Source organism: Rhinatrema bivittatum, chromosome 2, assembly GCF_901001135.1.
Source record: "Rhinatrema bivittatum chromosome 2, aRhiBiv1.1, whole genome shotgun sequence".
In the NCBI taxonomy this organism is placed as follows: Eukaryota; Metazoa; Chordata; class Amphibia; order Gymnophiona; family Rhinatrematidae; genus Rhinatrema; species Rhinatrema bivittatum.
In genome coordinates this window covers 413,093,295-413,110,325 of record NC_042616.1, presented here as the reverse complement: position 1 = coordinate 413,110,325, position 17,031 = coordinate 413,093,295, and the positions used below count along the sequence as shown (strand labels likewise).

Sequence of the window (17,031 nt, the reverse complement as noted above, 5' to 3'; positions counted from 1 at the left end):
TGAATTATGCTCCATCGATAAATGAGAGGGGCTCACTTAGACATTTTTTTTCAAACATTTTTCAAAAATTGTGAGCATAAAGTGCACTACTTCCTCTGAAGTAGTTGTGCACTTTTTTATGCTCACAATTTTTGAAAAATGTTTGAAATAAATGTCTAAAGATGGACCTATGATTGTTTGCCCCTCTCATTTATCGATGGAGCATAATTCAAGGGTCTGGAAGATAACTAAGGGGTTTAAATGATGGTACCTTAAAATTATTATATAAATTGAAATTAGGCGAATACGTATATTTTGTGTGTTGGTAACCGCTCAAGTCGTCATTGTTTTTCTGGACTACTTTCAACAACCATTGGCGGCTCTAGGCGGCAGGTCTCTGAGCATTTGCAAATGAGTAAGGAAGGGTTAAAAGGGTATCATTTTAGTCATGGAGGCATAAGGAACAAATGCACACTATGACATTCAGATCAAATGCTGGACATCACATAAAGGCCTCGTAAGCTGTTATTACTGGGAGGGGATGAGAAGTGAGGGGTGGGGGTAATGAAGGATAGAACTATAAAAGATGGAAAAAGATTGTTTCTGTAAATGTTCAAATTTGGCAGTTGTATTGCAATCTGAACTTTGTTTTATAACTGTTATTTAAATAGAAATGTTGAAAGAAAGCATTTGAAAATGAAGGTAATTACTCAAAGCATAGGAAGGCTATACGAAATCTCTAAATGTTTTCAGCCATCAGTTTCAGTTGTCAGAAACATTAGAAATGGAAGTTACTTGGAATTGTTGAAGATCTGGAATACTAAGAAGAATCTCTGATGAAACTGCCTGAAAACTGGTCAGATCAGCAAAACAAAGTCCACGATCGCTGCAGATGACCTGCTGAAAAGTTTAGCTGACACTGGAGTAGTTGTCCACAGTACAGCATTCCTTACACAGCAAGGATCTGCATGGGAGAGTTGTCAGGAACCTTTTCTATGACTCTCTCATGAAAAGTGCAAAACAAAACCTTGATAAGCTTGGAACATATCCTAGAAGCTAATGTCCTTCTGTCGATGAAGAAGCTGAAAAGAGGTTGAATATTGCAGCAAGATGACAATCTCAAACATGCCTCAGAACAGCCATGAAGTACCTGCAGAAAAGAGATGAAGGTTTTGGAATGGTCATCACAGTCCCCAGACTTGAATATTATTGAAAATCTGTGGGGAGATCCATGACTATCCCCTAGATTCATCAAAATGCTATAATATTGCATGCATAACACCCGCAGTAAGAGAAAGGGGCGTGTTGAAGGTAATGTGTAGAATTACAGAGAGGGAGAGAGACTATAAGGGCCTCATAGTAGTCAACTATTTATATCTCTATAGGAGGGCAAGCTAATAGCTCGAGGTGAGGTGTTGGTGGTTTAGGGGCCAGTTTTACATGCAGAATGAGATATAGGAACTGCACAGTACACCTTGGTGAAGGCTTGAAGTCATTTGGAGTGAGGAAAGTCTCACAAAGATGAGATTTCTATGTTCTCTCGCCCTGGCTTGATGGCCTCTATAACAGGGTACTCCACTCCTCCCCTCTCCCTCCCAAGCCCAGAAGTGGCCAAAATGCAATTTGCGAATTGTGTTATTGCCATTTCGGACATTGCACAGCATAATGCAAGGAAAAAAGGTGTAGTTATTTCCGGCGTTAAAACCGTGTGATGGCACGTGTTTTGCTATCGCACAGTGCGATATTGCCCCTCATTTTCATTAATCCTGTCCAAACTCCTCCCTGATCCCACCCCTTCCAAAAATTTTGCATTCATGCCGTGTGATAGTACAATTATCACATGCATTATGACAATGCACGCGATAACGTGTTAACGCCATAACGCATTTTGATGAATGACCCTGTTAGTGAGCTAGAGTTCTGCAGGGAAAAAAATTGCAAAAGCAAGACTAGACATTCTTAGCTGGCTACAGGAGACGTTTAGAAGCGGTTTGTGCTGCCAAGAAGTGTTAAAGTACTGACTAATAGGGTGTCCAAACCTTTGTACATGCCATATTCACTTTTTTTTTTTATTTTCAATCTATTAAAATCAGCAAATTAGTAACTTTGCATTAAAAATTGCAAAAAGCCAGGGTTTCTTCTTTTTTTTTTTTTTTTTGTGGGGGAGGGGGGAATGACCTGAAACCCACTTTCCACCATTATTTTCAAACTTAAGTGGCAGAGCAGTAGGGGTGTTTTTGGCTTCAGCCCCTCCCCTTCTGGCAGCCTGCACGGAAGAGGAAGAGGGGGTTGATCTGGAGCAGACAGAGCAGAGAGCAGCACTTCTGGTCCCTAAACTGTCCATTTCCCTCCTGTTTTATGGGGGAAAAGAAGGGAGAAGGAGTGATACAGAAGCAGAGAACAAGTACAAAAGAGGTTGAATTAGTACAAGTTTGGCACGGCTGCTCATAAGTTTCAAGCTTGTGATATTTCAGCATCTTTTTATCTGTTATGCAGGGCTTAATTTTTGGCAGAAAAATCCAGAATGGCTGCCTGCCACCTCTTTTCGGGTACTCAAGGAGGCAGAGTAGAGCTGATAGTAGAAATTAGCTGGTGGTAGCATGGATCAGAAGAAGCAAAGCAAGAATGTATTGGAGCTGCTTACCCTGAGATGGGAATAGCCACATGACCTAGATTTTTTTTTTTTTTTTGTACAGTTTCTGGCACAACTGAGGCTTGTGAGGGAGAATAGCCAAGGTCAAAGACAGGAGGTGAATGCCTGTTACCCACTGCTGCTGCTTCTGCTACTGGGTGTGTGCATGTGGGTGTACATAGCGAATTCACACCCAGCATTGGTCCCTCCCCCCTCATACAGGTCACACCACAGCCTGGCCCTTCTCCCTCATATGGTTCCCACCAAGTTCTGGCCCTGCTGTCTCCCCTCCGCTTCTCTTCCCTGCTTCACAGTTCCACTTCCTTTTTTTTTTGTCTATAAATTAAACCCTGCAGAAAGCTGTCCTGTTTTAACTTTGTGCCATGTAGATATTGTGTTGGCTTCTGCTCACTTCGATTCAGTGAAACAGTTTGATCAGGGGTGCCTAAACTTTCACATACAACTGTATATGAGCTTTGGAGACCAGCTTGGGCCTCTTAAGGGGAAAATCCTCAAATCCCTGGTATGCCACATTGCCAGTGTTCACCTTCATCAGGAACTTTGTGCTCTTGAGTACTGGGCTGGAGGAAAACCCTGCTTTTTAGATCTGCTAAATCCTGTCTCCATCCTTCTGCTAATGGCCACCTCTCCAGAGTACAGTGACATCTGTTATAAAGGTACAGCTTGCTACGGCTGACCCCCCATGGGCAGACACATGAACCATCTCTGATTTTCTTTGTTCTTAACAGAAGGCACTCTAATTTCTCTGCTGATGGTAGGTGGTGGGTAAGGCTTGAGGCTTTTACTGGTATACCATAGCTGGGTTTAGAGGAGTGCAGAGCATGTTTCTCTCTTCTGCCAGACATGCAGAAGGCAAAGCTTTCTTTTGAAGCCTCCACTCTGCTGCTCCTGCTGTTAATCTGGAATGGGGAGGGAGAAGAAAATTTCAACTCTGATCTTACGACCCCTTCCCCACCCCAAACAGGTCTCATTTTCAGGGTACCACCACCAGGCCTGGATTTGCCATAGGCAGCAAAAGTCTGTGGGGTGAAAAATGTGCTTCCTGATCATCCTCTCCCCTCCAGGCGGCCTGCAGAGAATAGGAGGGGGAGAGATGATTCTGGAGCAGAGCAAAGCAAAGAAGAGCCACTCTGCTGACTTCTCATGTAATGTTTGCCTTTCTGTATGCACATTCGGGCCGATACAGTACAGTGAGCTCCGGAGCGCACTGTTAGCCGGCATTTGGACGCGCTAGCTTCACCCCTTATTCAGTAAGGAGTAATAGTGCGTCCAAACTGTGCGTCCACCCCCCCCCCCCAAACCTAATAGCGCCCGCAACATGCAAATGCATGTTGATGGCCCTATTAGGTATTCCCACATGATACAGAAAGTAAAATGTTCAGCCAAGCTGCACATTTTACTTTCAGAAATTAGCGCCTACCCAAAGGTAGACGCTAATTTCTCTGGGCACCGGGAAAGTGCACAGAAAAGCAGTAAAAACTGCTTTTCTGTGCACCCTCCGACTTAATATCATGGAGATCCTGAAAGTTTAAAAAAAGAAAAAAAAAATTTTAAATGGGTCCGCGGCTGGCGGGTCAAACCGGACGCTCAATTTTGCCGGCGTCTGGTTTCCGAACCCGTGGCTGTCAGCGGGCTCGAGAACCAACGCCGGCAAAATTGAGCGTCGGCTGTCAAACTCGCTGACGGCCGCCGCTCCTGTCAAAAAAGGCGCTAGTGACGTGCTAGTGTCCCTAGCACCTCTTTTACCGCCGGGCCTAATTTAAATAAATTAACTTACTGTATTGCGCTCACAGGAGAGTGATCTCTGCGCGCGCTGGGAGAGCAGGCGCTCGCCTGCTCGCCCGCGATTTTACTGTGTCGGCCCGATTTTGTAAGGACAGAAGGATATGTTAAATCTGTTCTCTGATTTTACAGTATTTGTCTTGGAATAGAGGCTTATGATGATAACTAAGTTAAATTATCAAAATCTCAGGACTCTACAGACCTGAGCACTGAGGCTTTTAAATATCATCTGTTGATGCTTCTGCTGGTGCTGATGTAGCTTGGGAGAGGAGCAGGGGACAAAGCTTGCACGGTCACATCTTTCCTACCATTGTGGCCCCTAGGACCTGAAGACCTTCATGCCACCAGCCACTCTCCCCAGCCCCCATTTCCCATGGTAATACCCATCACTATTGACATGGAGCAATAGGAGGAAAATAGCAGCAGTGATGCTCAGGGTCTGACTGCTACTTTGAGCCACACAGGACTATGGTGGTGTGTCTGGTTCAAAGCTGGAGTAGAACATGATCCGAGGCACTACCATTGCTCTCCCTGTCCTTCTGGCCCTCTTCGGTGGTAGTGATGGAGATATGAGCTGGGGATGAGAGAGGATTGTGGGGTGTAGCAAAGGGGAATGTATAGGGCTGGAGTGGGAGAGGAGGGGCTGAGAGATGATTTGGGGGTGGGGGATCAGCACGTGGATAAGTAAGGATTCAGACAGCAAAGAGAGATCGTTCTGGGGGGGGGGGTTAGGATGACATGAGGAGGTACTTGTGGATGAGTGGGAATTGGCTTGGGGAGTATCTTAGAGAGGGGAACAGAATGGGGATGGCGTTTGTATATGGAAGAAGGGATTGGTGCTGGGGTGTGTGTGTGTATGCCAGATTGGGTGGAAGAATAGTAGGAGACTGGGATAGAGGGAGCAGGACGTGTCCCTCTTCTTTCCCACCCCCCTCTGCAATTTGGATCCTCCCTTGATCCAGGATTCTATCTTACAAATCCCCAACCTCATTGCTCCTCCCTCCTGTGATCCCACTCCTACTCCCATTTCCCCTTCTTCCAATCCCACAACCTCTTCCCCTATCCCCTTCTCTCCTCTCCTCCCCAGTTCCTGTTCCTCTCCACCCCTTCTTCCTTATCCTCAGTTTTCTCCTCTTTTTGTAGATGTTTGAGATTCCTTTTCTTCATTCATTTATAAAACAAATTATGCAAACGCAAGGTTGAAAACTCCCATATCTTTTGTTATAAAAAGATGGAATGGTTTGCCCACATATTTCAGAATTTCTAATTCTTGCTGCAGAAAGCTGAGGCACAGCCTTACAATTTCTGATCCCTGATGCTCAACCTTAAGGATGGTGGGGGGAGAAACGGCACAAACAGTGCCTGGAGGGATGACCAAACTTAAATCTGGTCACTGAAACACAATGGAAAATTAACTTACTGCTTTGACTATATATATGAGGATATTTCTCAGGAATACTTATGGTGGATGTCCTGAATACCAGACCTGTTTGGGGGGGGCCATGAAGATAAGCATTGAGAAACACTGTAAAAGAGAAAATCTTCTTTTCTCTGGGGAGACGGAAAACACAGCTGTGAGGGAATAAGAGCTGAGGTTGGTACTTTTAGCTGCCTTGAAGAAACAAAAACCTGGTTGATTTTTCTACATGTTGGAGGACTGCTTCCCCTATCCCATGCCTATTTCTTCTGGCATGCTCTCTTGTAGTGGGAAAGAAGGATAAATATGGACTATAAACAGATTTGATGGTGAGGATATGTGGGTTTGTTTTTATTTTAAGGCTAAAGTGTGGTAGTAATTTTTTTTTTTTCTCTTGCCCTTCTCTGTTTGCTTCAGATCCCAGTCACGCAAGCCTGCCTCATGGAAGACATTGAGAAGTGGCTCTCAACAGATGTAGTAAGTCATGTGTCTGGCAGTAAGAGTTGAGCTGGCATGATCAGATGACTCCATGTCACTTAGGACAGGCTGATACCCATCCTGATTTTTTTTTTTTTATCCTGATTTTTTTTTTATCTCATTGTTTGCCTGATGCATGTTCCACAGGTTCTGTTTCCTTGGGAAATCAGAATTTTTCCTAGCATGAAGACAGATGGACTCAGGACTAGTGTAGGTTATGCTCTCCTTCCAACAGATGGAGATGGAGCAAGCTGACGTCACAGTATATATACTCCTGCAGTGACACCAACCTGCCAGTATTCTCAGTCTCCAGCAGATGGTGGATGTGCATCTCTCTACTGGGGATTGCTTCAGAATTTGGAAGGAGAATTTGAAATAAAAAAAAAAAGGAAAGCCCTACTGTCCTGCAGTGATACCAAATGGTCCCTTCCTGAGGTGATTTCCATGGTCCCTCAGATGTGTGCCTTGGTCCGATAGCTAGATTTCCTGCATGGACTTAGCTGATTGTGCAGCTTAAAGGCAGCAGGTGCAGGAGGCCAAGCATGGCGGTGACTGTACATGCCCTCTCCTCCTGCAGCTAGAGACAGTCTCTGTACTCAGCTGGTTAAGGGCTGAGCTTGGGGTTTTGTTTTTTTTTTGTTTAAGTTTGTAAAGAGACAGAATAGAGAGGTTTGCAGGACTTCCTCCGGTCTTCATGCTCTGTGCGCTATTCCAATGTTCGTTCCTGCTCCTGTGGGGATTAGGGAATCTGGGCAGCCTGGCGGGTTGAGCAGCCCAGTTAGGCTTTTTGCCTGCGTGCCATGTTGTAAGATGCGGTGGAATTTTCATGTGCTTCTGTGCCTGGCTTACTGCCCTCTACAGGATGTCATATGTAGTGCGTTTGCTCTGCACACTCGTTGTGCACTCAGTTTTGGGCGGGCTTATTCCTTGCACACATTTCTAAGCGCTGGTAGTGCGCCCAGGCCTTGACACAGTTTGCGGTGCTTATTTTTGGGACCCCTTGTTTTTGTGCGCATAAATTTTATGCACTTGAAATTTTTTTCAGCATTAGCCAGCTGGATGCTCATACTCCATCGCCTGTATACTGATGGTGCCAGTGAGCAAGAAACCTAAGTGCCTTTCTCTGTGTTGCCTGTCATAATCGGGCATCTCAGCTTGACGTGTCCTCTAACCTGTGTCAGCGCTGTTTAATGGTTCAGGGAGTTTTCTTCCTCTGATTTCACTAAGCCTGAATCCTCCCAGCCTGATGATCTGGTTAAGGATCTGTCTGGAGATATGCTGGATCTTGGAACTTCCTTTATTGGTTCCTCTGCAGAGGATGGCAGTTCAGTGGGTCCCACTCCAGTTCCTTCCGAGTTTGGCCTGGATCCAGCTGCTTTTTTCTTGGTTGGAATTTTTTTCAAGGTTTGCAATCCTTTCTTCAGGTGTAGTCCTCAGCCTCGTCCACTCCTATTAGCTTCGCCCTTCCCTCTTCCAGTCCTATGTTTAGGCACCGGAGCACGCCTCTGTTCACTGCGGGTAGTTCTGACAGGAACCTGGATGACACTGAGGCAGATCCTGATTCCCTGGAAGATGGGGAAATTCTTCTGGGATTGGAACCATATCTGTCCATGTTTTGGTTCTTTCATAGAGATGAACTGCCAGCCCTGGTTTCCCAGACCCTGAAGATGCTGGGTAGTTCTTTGTGCAGATTCCATGTCTGAACCAAAGAAGAATCCTGTTTTGGTTTCCTTGTGTAAAGCCTCTTGTGTTTTCCCTGTTTTGGGAGCCATTCAGGAATTGATTGATCTTGAATGGGGAGCCCCAGAGGCAAGTTTCAAAGGAGTTCAGACATTGGATGGCCTGTACCCTTGGATCCAGTGATGAGGGAGCATTTACATTTTGCCAAACAGGATGTGCTAGTCTGTGCTGTCTCTAAGCAGACTATTATTCCTGTGGAGGGAGAAACTGCCGTAAAGGATGTGCATCATAGGCGGATTTAGGCTATCCTTAAGCAAGCCTTTGAAGCAGTGGCGATGACTTCACAGATAGCTTCTTGTGGTGCCCTACTGGCACGATCTTATCTGCTTCTTGCTCAGGAAGTTGATTTTGGAGTGAATTCCAGAGCGGTTATGGAACCCGTTGCCACCTTTTTAGCTGATGTGGGCTGCGACTTAGCCCATACCTTGGCCAGAGTGGCTTCGGTGGTAGTGGCTAAGCAACAACTATACTTGCATCATTGATTAGCTGACAGTCTCCAACGCTAAGCTTACAAAAATACCCTTTAAATGGATGATGAATGCCCTTTCAGAAGAGGTGGTGAAGACAAAAACAGTGAGAGAATTCAAAGGAGCATGGGATAAATACTGTGGATCCCTAAAGGCTAGAAGATAGAAATGATGGAGTGTGTGGGGGTAACTTGCTGGTATGGGAGTTACTACCCTTAACCAATAAGCCTTCATACTATTGAAGCAACTCCACCATTGCTCTCTGCTTCAATGGCAGGAAGAAAAGAGGAAAAGGAGAACTAGATTCAGATAGCAACCAACAAGGACATTGAATTTTACAGGTCTGTGAAAACAAATAAGCATGGGGATAACTTGCTGATGTGGCTGTTACTACTCTTAACCAGTAAGCCTGAAGATGTTGATGCAACTCCAGCATTGACCTCTGCTTCAGTGGCAGGAGTTGAAGGAGAATTGGACTGAAACATCAACCAACAAGGGCTCTGACTTTGGTCTGAGAAACTGATAGCTAGGTGGGTAATTTATATGGCACAGCAGATACTACCATAAGCTTGCTGGGCAGACTGAATGGACAGTTTGGTCCTTTTCTGCTATGATTTCTATGTAAAGGCTCATTCTTGTTTGGAAGCGAGTTAGAGAAATTGGCCAGTAAGTAGGGTGAATCTATGGTCCTTTGGTTGCCAGAGGATAAGAAGCAGTTGCAGTGCCCCTCTGGCATGAGGGGGTCATCTCCGGAGTTCCAAATGTTTTTGTCCCTACAGAGGGTTGACTTTTCAGAGGATTTTGCCTTTCGGTAGGTCTCAGTCCTTTAGTCCCAGACAGCCCAAGAGAAGAGCAGGCCCGGGGGGGATGCTCCAGAGCTTCCCAATGAAGGTTTGCCAACCCTCCTTCGAGAATAAGAAATAGCAGGATGCCTCTTATCAGAGGTGGATCAAAATTACATCCTAGAGGTGATACGAGAAGAATATGCACTGGAATTTTGCAGTGTTCCTTGGGATATGTTAATGGTGACTCCTTGCCATTCCACTGTCTGCTTCTTCTGCAGGGAATCTATACTGGAACCATAGCCCTCTGGTTGAGGGCTATAGTTCCAGTGCCTACATCTCAAAGTATGGGGCGATATTCCATTAATTTTGTTGTGCCCAAGAAGGAGGGCTCCTTTCGTCCTATCTCAAGTGTCAACAGTCATTTGAGGGTTACTCATTTTTGCATGGAAACATTATGCTCGTTGATAATGGCTGTGCAGTTGGGGGAACATCTGACCTCCCTGGGTCTGTCTGAGGCCTACCTTCATATTCCCATCTGTTTGGAGAACCAATGTTTTATACGTCTTGTGATGCTGGGGCACCATTATCAGTTTCAGGCGCTGGCTTTAGGTTTAGCCACCACTTCCAGAATGTTTTTCAAAGTCATGGTGGTAGTGGTGGCGTTGAGAAGAGATGGGATCCTGGTACATCCATATTTGGACAACTGGCTGATTCGAGCCAAGTCTCAGGAAGAGAGCCGCCTGGTGACCCGCAAGTTGATCTCCTTGTTGTAGGAGCGTAGTTGGTTGGTGAACCTGGCCAGGAGCAGACTTTAGCCATCTCTGTCGGAATATCTGGGTGTTAAGTTTGACACAAGGCAGGAGAAGGTTTTCCTGCCAGAAGTTCAGATTCAGAAATTCATGTCGCAAGTGTCGGTGAGCACCATACGCCCAACAGTGTCGCCCTATCTACAGGTGCTCAGTTTGATGGTGGCAACCTTGCAAGTAGTGCTGTGGGCGAGGGAGCACATACATCCTTTTCAGCGCTCACTTCTGTCTTGTTGGAAACCAGTCTCAGGATTATTCTGTTCGGCTCCACTTGCCAGTGGAAGTCTGCTCTCGCCTTCAGTGGTGGTTGCAGAAGGCTCATCTGAGAGAGGGTGTTTCCTTGACCTCCCCGACCTGGTTGATACTTGTGACAGATGTGAATCTCCAGAGTTTGGGAGCTCACTGTCAGGAGCTGATGACCCAAGGGCTTTAGAATGCCGAAGAGTCCCTCTAGAACATCAGTTGCCTGGAAGCCTGGGCGGTCTGGTTGGCATGCATGCAATTTAGCCACAGACTGTAGGGTCAAGCGGTTTGAGTGATGTCTGACAATGCAACAATAGTAGCCTACATCAATCGACAGGGAGGAATTAAGAGCCAGCAAGTGTTGCAGGAAATAGACCAACTTGTGGAATGGGTGGAAGGACATCTACAGATGATCTTAACCTCTCACATTGCAGGAAAAGACAACATAAGAGCAGACTTTCTCAGCAAGGAGAATCTGCACCAGGGAGAATGGGTGTTGTTGGACGAGGTGTTTCAGCTGATAGTGGATTACTGGGGCCTTCCATTCTTGGACCTGCTTGTGATTTCTTGCAATTTGAAGGTTTCTCGATTCTTCAGCCACAGGAGAGATCTGTGGTCCCTGGGCATAGATGCTCTCGTACAGGTCTGGCTGGAAGACAGGTTGCTTTATGCCTTTCCTCTGTGGCCCTTGTTGGGCAGGATGGTTCGCAGGATCAAAGGCCACAGGGGGATGGTACTCCTGGTGGCACTAGGAGTACCATCCTTTTGTGGCCTTTGTGAAGGACAGGTCCCTGCTGCATACCACTGATGACAGTGGTATGCAGCAGGGACCTGTCCTTCACAAAGATCACTCTATTTTGTCTTATGGTTTGGCCCTTGAGAGGGTTTGCTTATTGAAGTGGGGATATTCTTCTGCGGTGATTGCTACCTTGCTTCACGCTCAGAAGTTCTCCACTTCCTTAGCCTGTGTGCAGGTTTGGAGAGTGTTTGAGGCCTGGTGTTAGGACTGGGGTGTTCTTCCTCGTTCGGTCAAGATCCCACTCATTCTGGAATTTTTGCAGGATGGATTAAAAAAGGATTGGCCCTTAATTCCTTTAAACTACAGGTTGCAGCTCTTGCCTGTTTACAGGGCCCAGTGAATGGTGATTTCTTATAGTCTCATCCTGATGTGGTGTATTTTTTTTTTGAAGGAAATGAAGCATGTTTGCCCTCTCTTGAGGTTACCGGTCCCTTTGTGGAGTCTTAATCTGGTGTTGGACGACTTGACAGTCCCTATGTTCTGACTGCTGTGTAGCCTTTCCTTGCAGTTATTGACTTTGAAGACACTGTTCCTGGTAGCTATCTGTTCTGCAAGTCTAGTTTCCGAGCTGCAGACCTTGTCTTGCCGGGAGCCGTTCCTTCAGGTATCTCCAGGGGCATTACAGTTGCATACTGTTCTATCCTTTTTGCCCAAAGTGGTGTCTAATTTCATTTGCATCAGACAATTTCTTTGCCATCCCTGAATAAGGTCAGGGATGTGGAGGGGTATCGCCTCCTGCGTCCCTTGGATGTCAAGAGACTTATCGTGCAGTATCTGGTGGTTTCTGAACCTTTCCAAAAGATAGATCGCCTGTTTGTCCTTCATGGTGAAGGAAGCAGGGTGAACCAGCTTCGCGGGTTATTATAGCTTGCTGGATTAAGGAGGTAGTCACAGCCATGTACGTGGATGCTGGAAAACTGTTGCCTACTCATGTTAAGGCTCATTCCACTAGGGCTCAGGCAGTGTCATGGGTAGAGGTTAGATTTTTGTCTCCTGACTACATTTGCCGAGCTGCGATGTGGTCCTCCTGCTATACTTTTTCCAGGCATTGTCATCTGGATGTGCAGGCCTGGGAGGACATAGCCTTTGCACAAGCAGTGTTTGACTGGACTGCAGGCAGCCTCCCACTGTACTTGAGTAACTGGTACATCCCACTGGTCCTGAGTCCATCTGTCTACATGCTAGGAAATGGAGAAATTACTACTTACCTGCTAATTTCGTTTTCTTTAGTGTAGACAGATGGACTCAGCTTCATGCCCTTGGCTGCCGAATGATTGCCAGTAGTCCTCCTGTGGGGGTAAGTGTTCATCCAGTCCCTAGCTTGAGGTACATACGTTCCTTGTTTGAGTTCAGTGTTTTTCTTGGCTGAGCACAGTTATGGTTGCCTGTTTTTAATCAAGTTTTTTTTGCTAGTCTGTCCAAAGTTACTTTTGAAGAGAATACTGGCAGGCTGGGGTCACTGCAGAGTTATATATATACTGTGACGTTAGCTTTCTCTGTCTCCATCTGCTGGCAGGGGAGCATAACCCACTCGTCCTGAGTCCATCTGTCTACACTAAGGAAAACAAAATGATCAGGTAAGTAGTAATTTCTCCAACATCTCTGTGCATGAAGTGGGGAAAATGTAGGACGAGCTCAGTCTGTCCTAGGTGACATGAAATGATCTGGTAACCCTAAGTAACCTGCTTCAAAAAGGGCATCTTTCCTATTGCTTGCTTCTGTTCAAATAAGCTGCCATATCTGGCCTCTTGGGATGGTCTGAGGTTGAGGGCACTTGTGGTGTCTCTGCCCCTGAGAAGGGCTCTTGTTTTCCTGATGACACGAAGCTAAACACAGTTTTGCCTCCACCCCCAAGGTCAGTTACATAACTGCTGCAGGCACCTGGATGTAGTCTGCTAAAAGTTTTGTTCTGAGGCTGTATTCATGCCAAACCTTTGGGTTTGGTACCTCTTGGTGACAGGTTAAGGCGGAGGAGGGCAGCGTGCATGTGTTCATTCCTCTCTAGTCCTTACAGTTAATCCATCATTTGCTTTCCTTCTGCAGCAGGAGGATGTGCAGGACACGGAAGGTGTCACGAGCGAAGGTAACTGTTTCCTTGCTTCATAGTGTATGTGTTTGGGGTGGGGGGAGATGGCTTCTCAACCTCTGTACACCTGTATAGGACAAGAGCAAACATCCTCTGCGTAGGGCGGTAATTCTCAAACTGCCCACATGGCTGCAGGATCTATAGATTCTTTTTTACGTGTGGCCTTTGCATCACTTTTCCAAAAAGAAAATAGGTGTGTGCTTTTGGAGATCTGGAGATGGAAATCATAAGAAATTGAGTCATTTGGGGATTCCAGAGGGAATGTAAAGTCTTGATCCAGTGAAATCTTTTGGAGACATTTCTGCAGAAGCTATTGGAAATTCAGTTTGTGGAGGACTTGGAGAGTAGCAGTGCGCATAAAATGCCCTTCCATAATAACCAGCAACAAAATATGCCCGAGGTCAATGATTAAGGTTATCTTGAGAGACCCTTAACTACTGGAAATCCTAGAAAAGTCCAAGGTGTGGGCACTCGAACTATGGAAAGAGAAGAAAATTCTGATTGTCACCAATCTAAATAGTCACAGCATTAAACAGGAAGAAATTTTGGGCAATGTAAAAGCAGCTAAGAAATATGAAAGCAAAGTTAGTCTTGCTCTGTCCACTGAATACAGTCAAAACATTTTGAGTATCCTGTAGAACTACCAGAAAACAAAATGGAGACTGATTCATATATTTCAGAGTCAAATGGAGAATACCAGAGTGAGACAGCATTTTGTGTACTTACCTGACTACATGATTTTTGATTTGCACTGTAATAGTTGCAAACAAGTCTGTATATAAGTTCAGATTTAAGTAAGTCTTGATTACAACTTAACATATTAGAAATCGGAATTTCTGAGAGACTTAGGGAAGAGTTCCTGTGAGTTGGTTCATGTGACACTTTAAATGGTGGCAGATTTGTTATTGGGGACTATAAAATCTGATTGCATGTAAGAATTTACAGTTAACAGAACGGATTCATAGTAGTGCCTCTACACATTGGGATAAAGGATCTAGATGAAAAATAGGTGACCTTAATTTCTTAGACTGCTTCCAGTATATAGTGTTCAATCAGTTTGTACTGATTGAACACTATGTACTGGAAGGGAGGAAGTAAGGTCTTTCATGGGTTGCTCAGGGTGAGGGAAGAAAAGGGTCAAATAGCAGATTCTTCTTGCAGATCTTCTGAATGCAACTTATGGGGGGGCCAAATGTTTTGGGGTCATTTTACAGTTCATAGCTTATTCTGGTAGGATTCACCTGCATAAACTGCAAGTTTTGGCGTATGTTGCTTGCTGATACTAAAATATAGAAAAGATAAATAGAAACAGAGATGACAGCAGATAAAGAGCATACACCCTATCCACATCTCCTGCTCAGCTTTATAGGTTCTTCCTATCCCTCAGATCTCCTGTGCTGGTCTCTGCCACCTCCACAGGGAGGCTGTTCCATGTATCCCCCACCCTTTCTGTAAATAAATATTTCTTTAGATTACTCTGGAGTCTACCCCTTTTCAGCCTCATCCCATGACCCCCTCATTACAGAACCTCTTTTCCATTGAAAGACGCCCATCTTCCTTGGAGGTATTTATCTCTCTCATATCTCTCCTCTTCTACAGAGTATACCTGTTTAGATATTGAATTCATTTCCCATATGCTTTGACAGGCTATTGACCAGTAGCTGCCCTCTGGACCAATTCTGTTAACGTTTATATCCTTTAGAAGTTGTGGCCTCCAGAGCTGTACACAGTACTCCAAATGAGGTCTCGCCAGAGACGCGGAGGCATTATCACCTATTTCTTGCTAGCTGTTTCTCTCCCTGTGCATCGTTTCGGTTTTTATCACCTTATCTACTTGGTTGGCCACTTTTTAAGATAATTAGCTATGGTCACCCTCTGCTCTCCTGTTCTGTGCACAGAACGTCACCCTTATACTATACTATTCTCTTAGGGTTTTGCAACCAAATGCATGGATGAGACAGACTATGGTGCAGGGAAGAGGGTTTTAGTTTTGTTAGGAATTGGGTGACATTTTGGGGAAGAGGGAGCCTTTTCTGAAAGGATAGGCTCCACCTTAACCAAGGTGGAACCAGGCTGCTGGCGCTAACCTTCAAAAAGGAGGAAAACAGTATCTCAGCAGTACATGGTATAGAGGGAGGTATCTTCGAAGGATACTAAAATAACAGAGGAGTTTGCGCATCCTCTAAAAGCAAAAGTAGTCCATGTGCCTATACGTCACCTGAGTTAAGATTTGAAATTACTGCTGACAACCGTTAGGCAGATTAATACAAATGCTAATGCCAGAAGTCTAAAAAATAAGATTGGGATATATAGAACATATAACATAGGAAATTGCCATACTGGGTCAGACCAAGGGTCCATCAAGCCCAGCATCCTGTTTCCAACAGTGACCAATCCAGGTTATAAGTACCCAAACATGAAGTAGATCATAAGAACATATATTCTTATGTTATGTTAGATACAGTGCTACTGATGCCCATAATAGGAGTGGCCATTCCCTAAGTCAACTTGATTAATAGCAGTTAATGAACGTCTCCAAACCTTTTTTAAACCCAGCTACACTAACAGGTAAATTTGAAAAGAATCATGCGCATCCATTTTCAGGCAGTTCCTATTGTGTGCGGATGTTATAAAATCAGGTACCCACATGCACACGCACGCTTGGCTTTATATCTGTGCAGGTGGCACGTAAAGGGGGGGATTTTCTGAAAGTGTGTGTCGATGCGTTCGCAGCATCCCCAGTTCCCTCCCACTCCGCTCCAATAAAGGAGCGGATTGGGAAGGGAACTTACCTAACCTTAATCCCTTTTCCCCTCTCCTCTCTGACCCCTAAACCCTACCTATCTACTAATTTTTTTTTTTTTTGCTAAAGACCTTATCTGCTCCTTCGGAGTAGTAGTAAGTTGCTCATGCTGGCCGGTTGCCAGCGTGTGCTTCCCCAGGACAGGGCCTAATGACCACTTTCCCGGCCACCAGCTCCCGGCCCGGCACTTCCGAGCATACCAGGAGATAGGCGCTTGGCCAGAACATTTTTAAAATGTGCTCGGCCCAGCCATGCGCGCATCTCCCGGTTTTTGCACGCAACTAGCTTTAAAAATCTACCTTTGTCTGCACTGACCCACATCCTCTGGCAGCAAATTCCAGAGCTTAATTGTGCGTTGTGTGAGAATTTTCTCCGATTAGTCTTAAATGTGCTACATGCTAACTTCATGGAGTGCCCTCTAGTCCTTCTATTATCTGAAAGAGTAAATAACCCATTCACATTTTCCTGTTCTAGACCTCTCATGATTTAAGACCTTTGTTTTCCCCCCCACCCCACCCTAAGTTGTCTCTTCTTCAAGCTGAACAGCCCTAACCTCTTTAGCCATTCCCTTTATCATTTTGGTTGCCCTTCTCTGTACCTTCTCCACTGCAACTATATCTTTTTTGAGATGTGGTGACCAGAATTGTACACAGTATTCAAGGTTCAGTCTCACCATGGAACAAAACAGAAACATTATGACACTCAGTTTTATTCACCATTCCCTTCCTAATAATTCCTAACAATGTTTGCTTTTTTGACTGCTGCAGCACATTGAGCCGACAATTTCAATGTATTATCCTCTATGATGCCTAAATCTTTTTCCTGAGTGGTAGGTTCCATATTAGGAGCTAATGTTGTGTAACTATAGCATGGGTTATTTTTCCCTATATGCATCATCTTGCACTTGGCTACATTTAAACTTCATCTGTCATTTGGATACCCAGTCTTCATCTCGCAAGATCCTTCTGCAATTTATCACAATCCACTTGTGATT

At 45.1% G+C, this 17,031-nt stretch overlaps 1 protein-coding gene across 4 annotated transcripts in view; it reads left to right on the top strand.

Annotated features, from left to right (window-relative positions):
• TOM1 (target of myb1 membrane trafficking protein) overlaps positions 1 to 17,031 on the top strand; it is a 148,019-nt gene that overhangs the window by 126,004 nt on the left and 4,984 nt on the right. For all 4 annotated transcript variants that reach the window (XM_029590127.1, XM_029590126.1, XM_029590125.1 and 1 more), the window contains 2 exons: positions 6,249 to 6,308; positions 13,192 to 13,231. In XM_029590127.1, the coding sequence (XP_029445987.1) occupies positions 6,249 to 6,308; positions 13,192 to 13,231 (100 nt within the window). The remainder of the gene's footprint in view (positions 1 to 6,248; positions 6,309 to 13,191; positions 13,232 to 17,031) is intronic.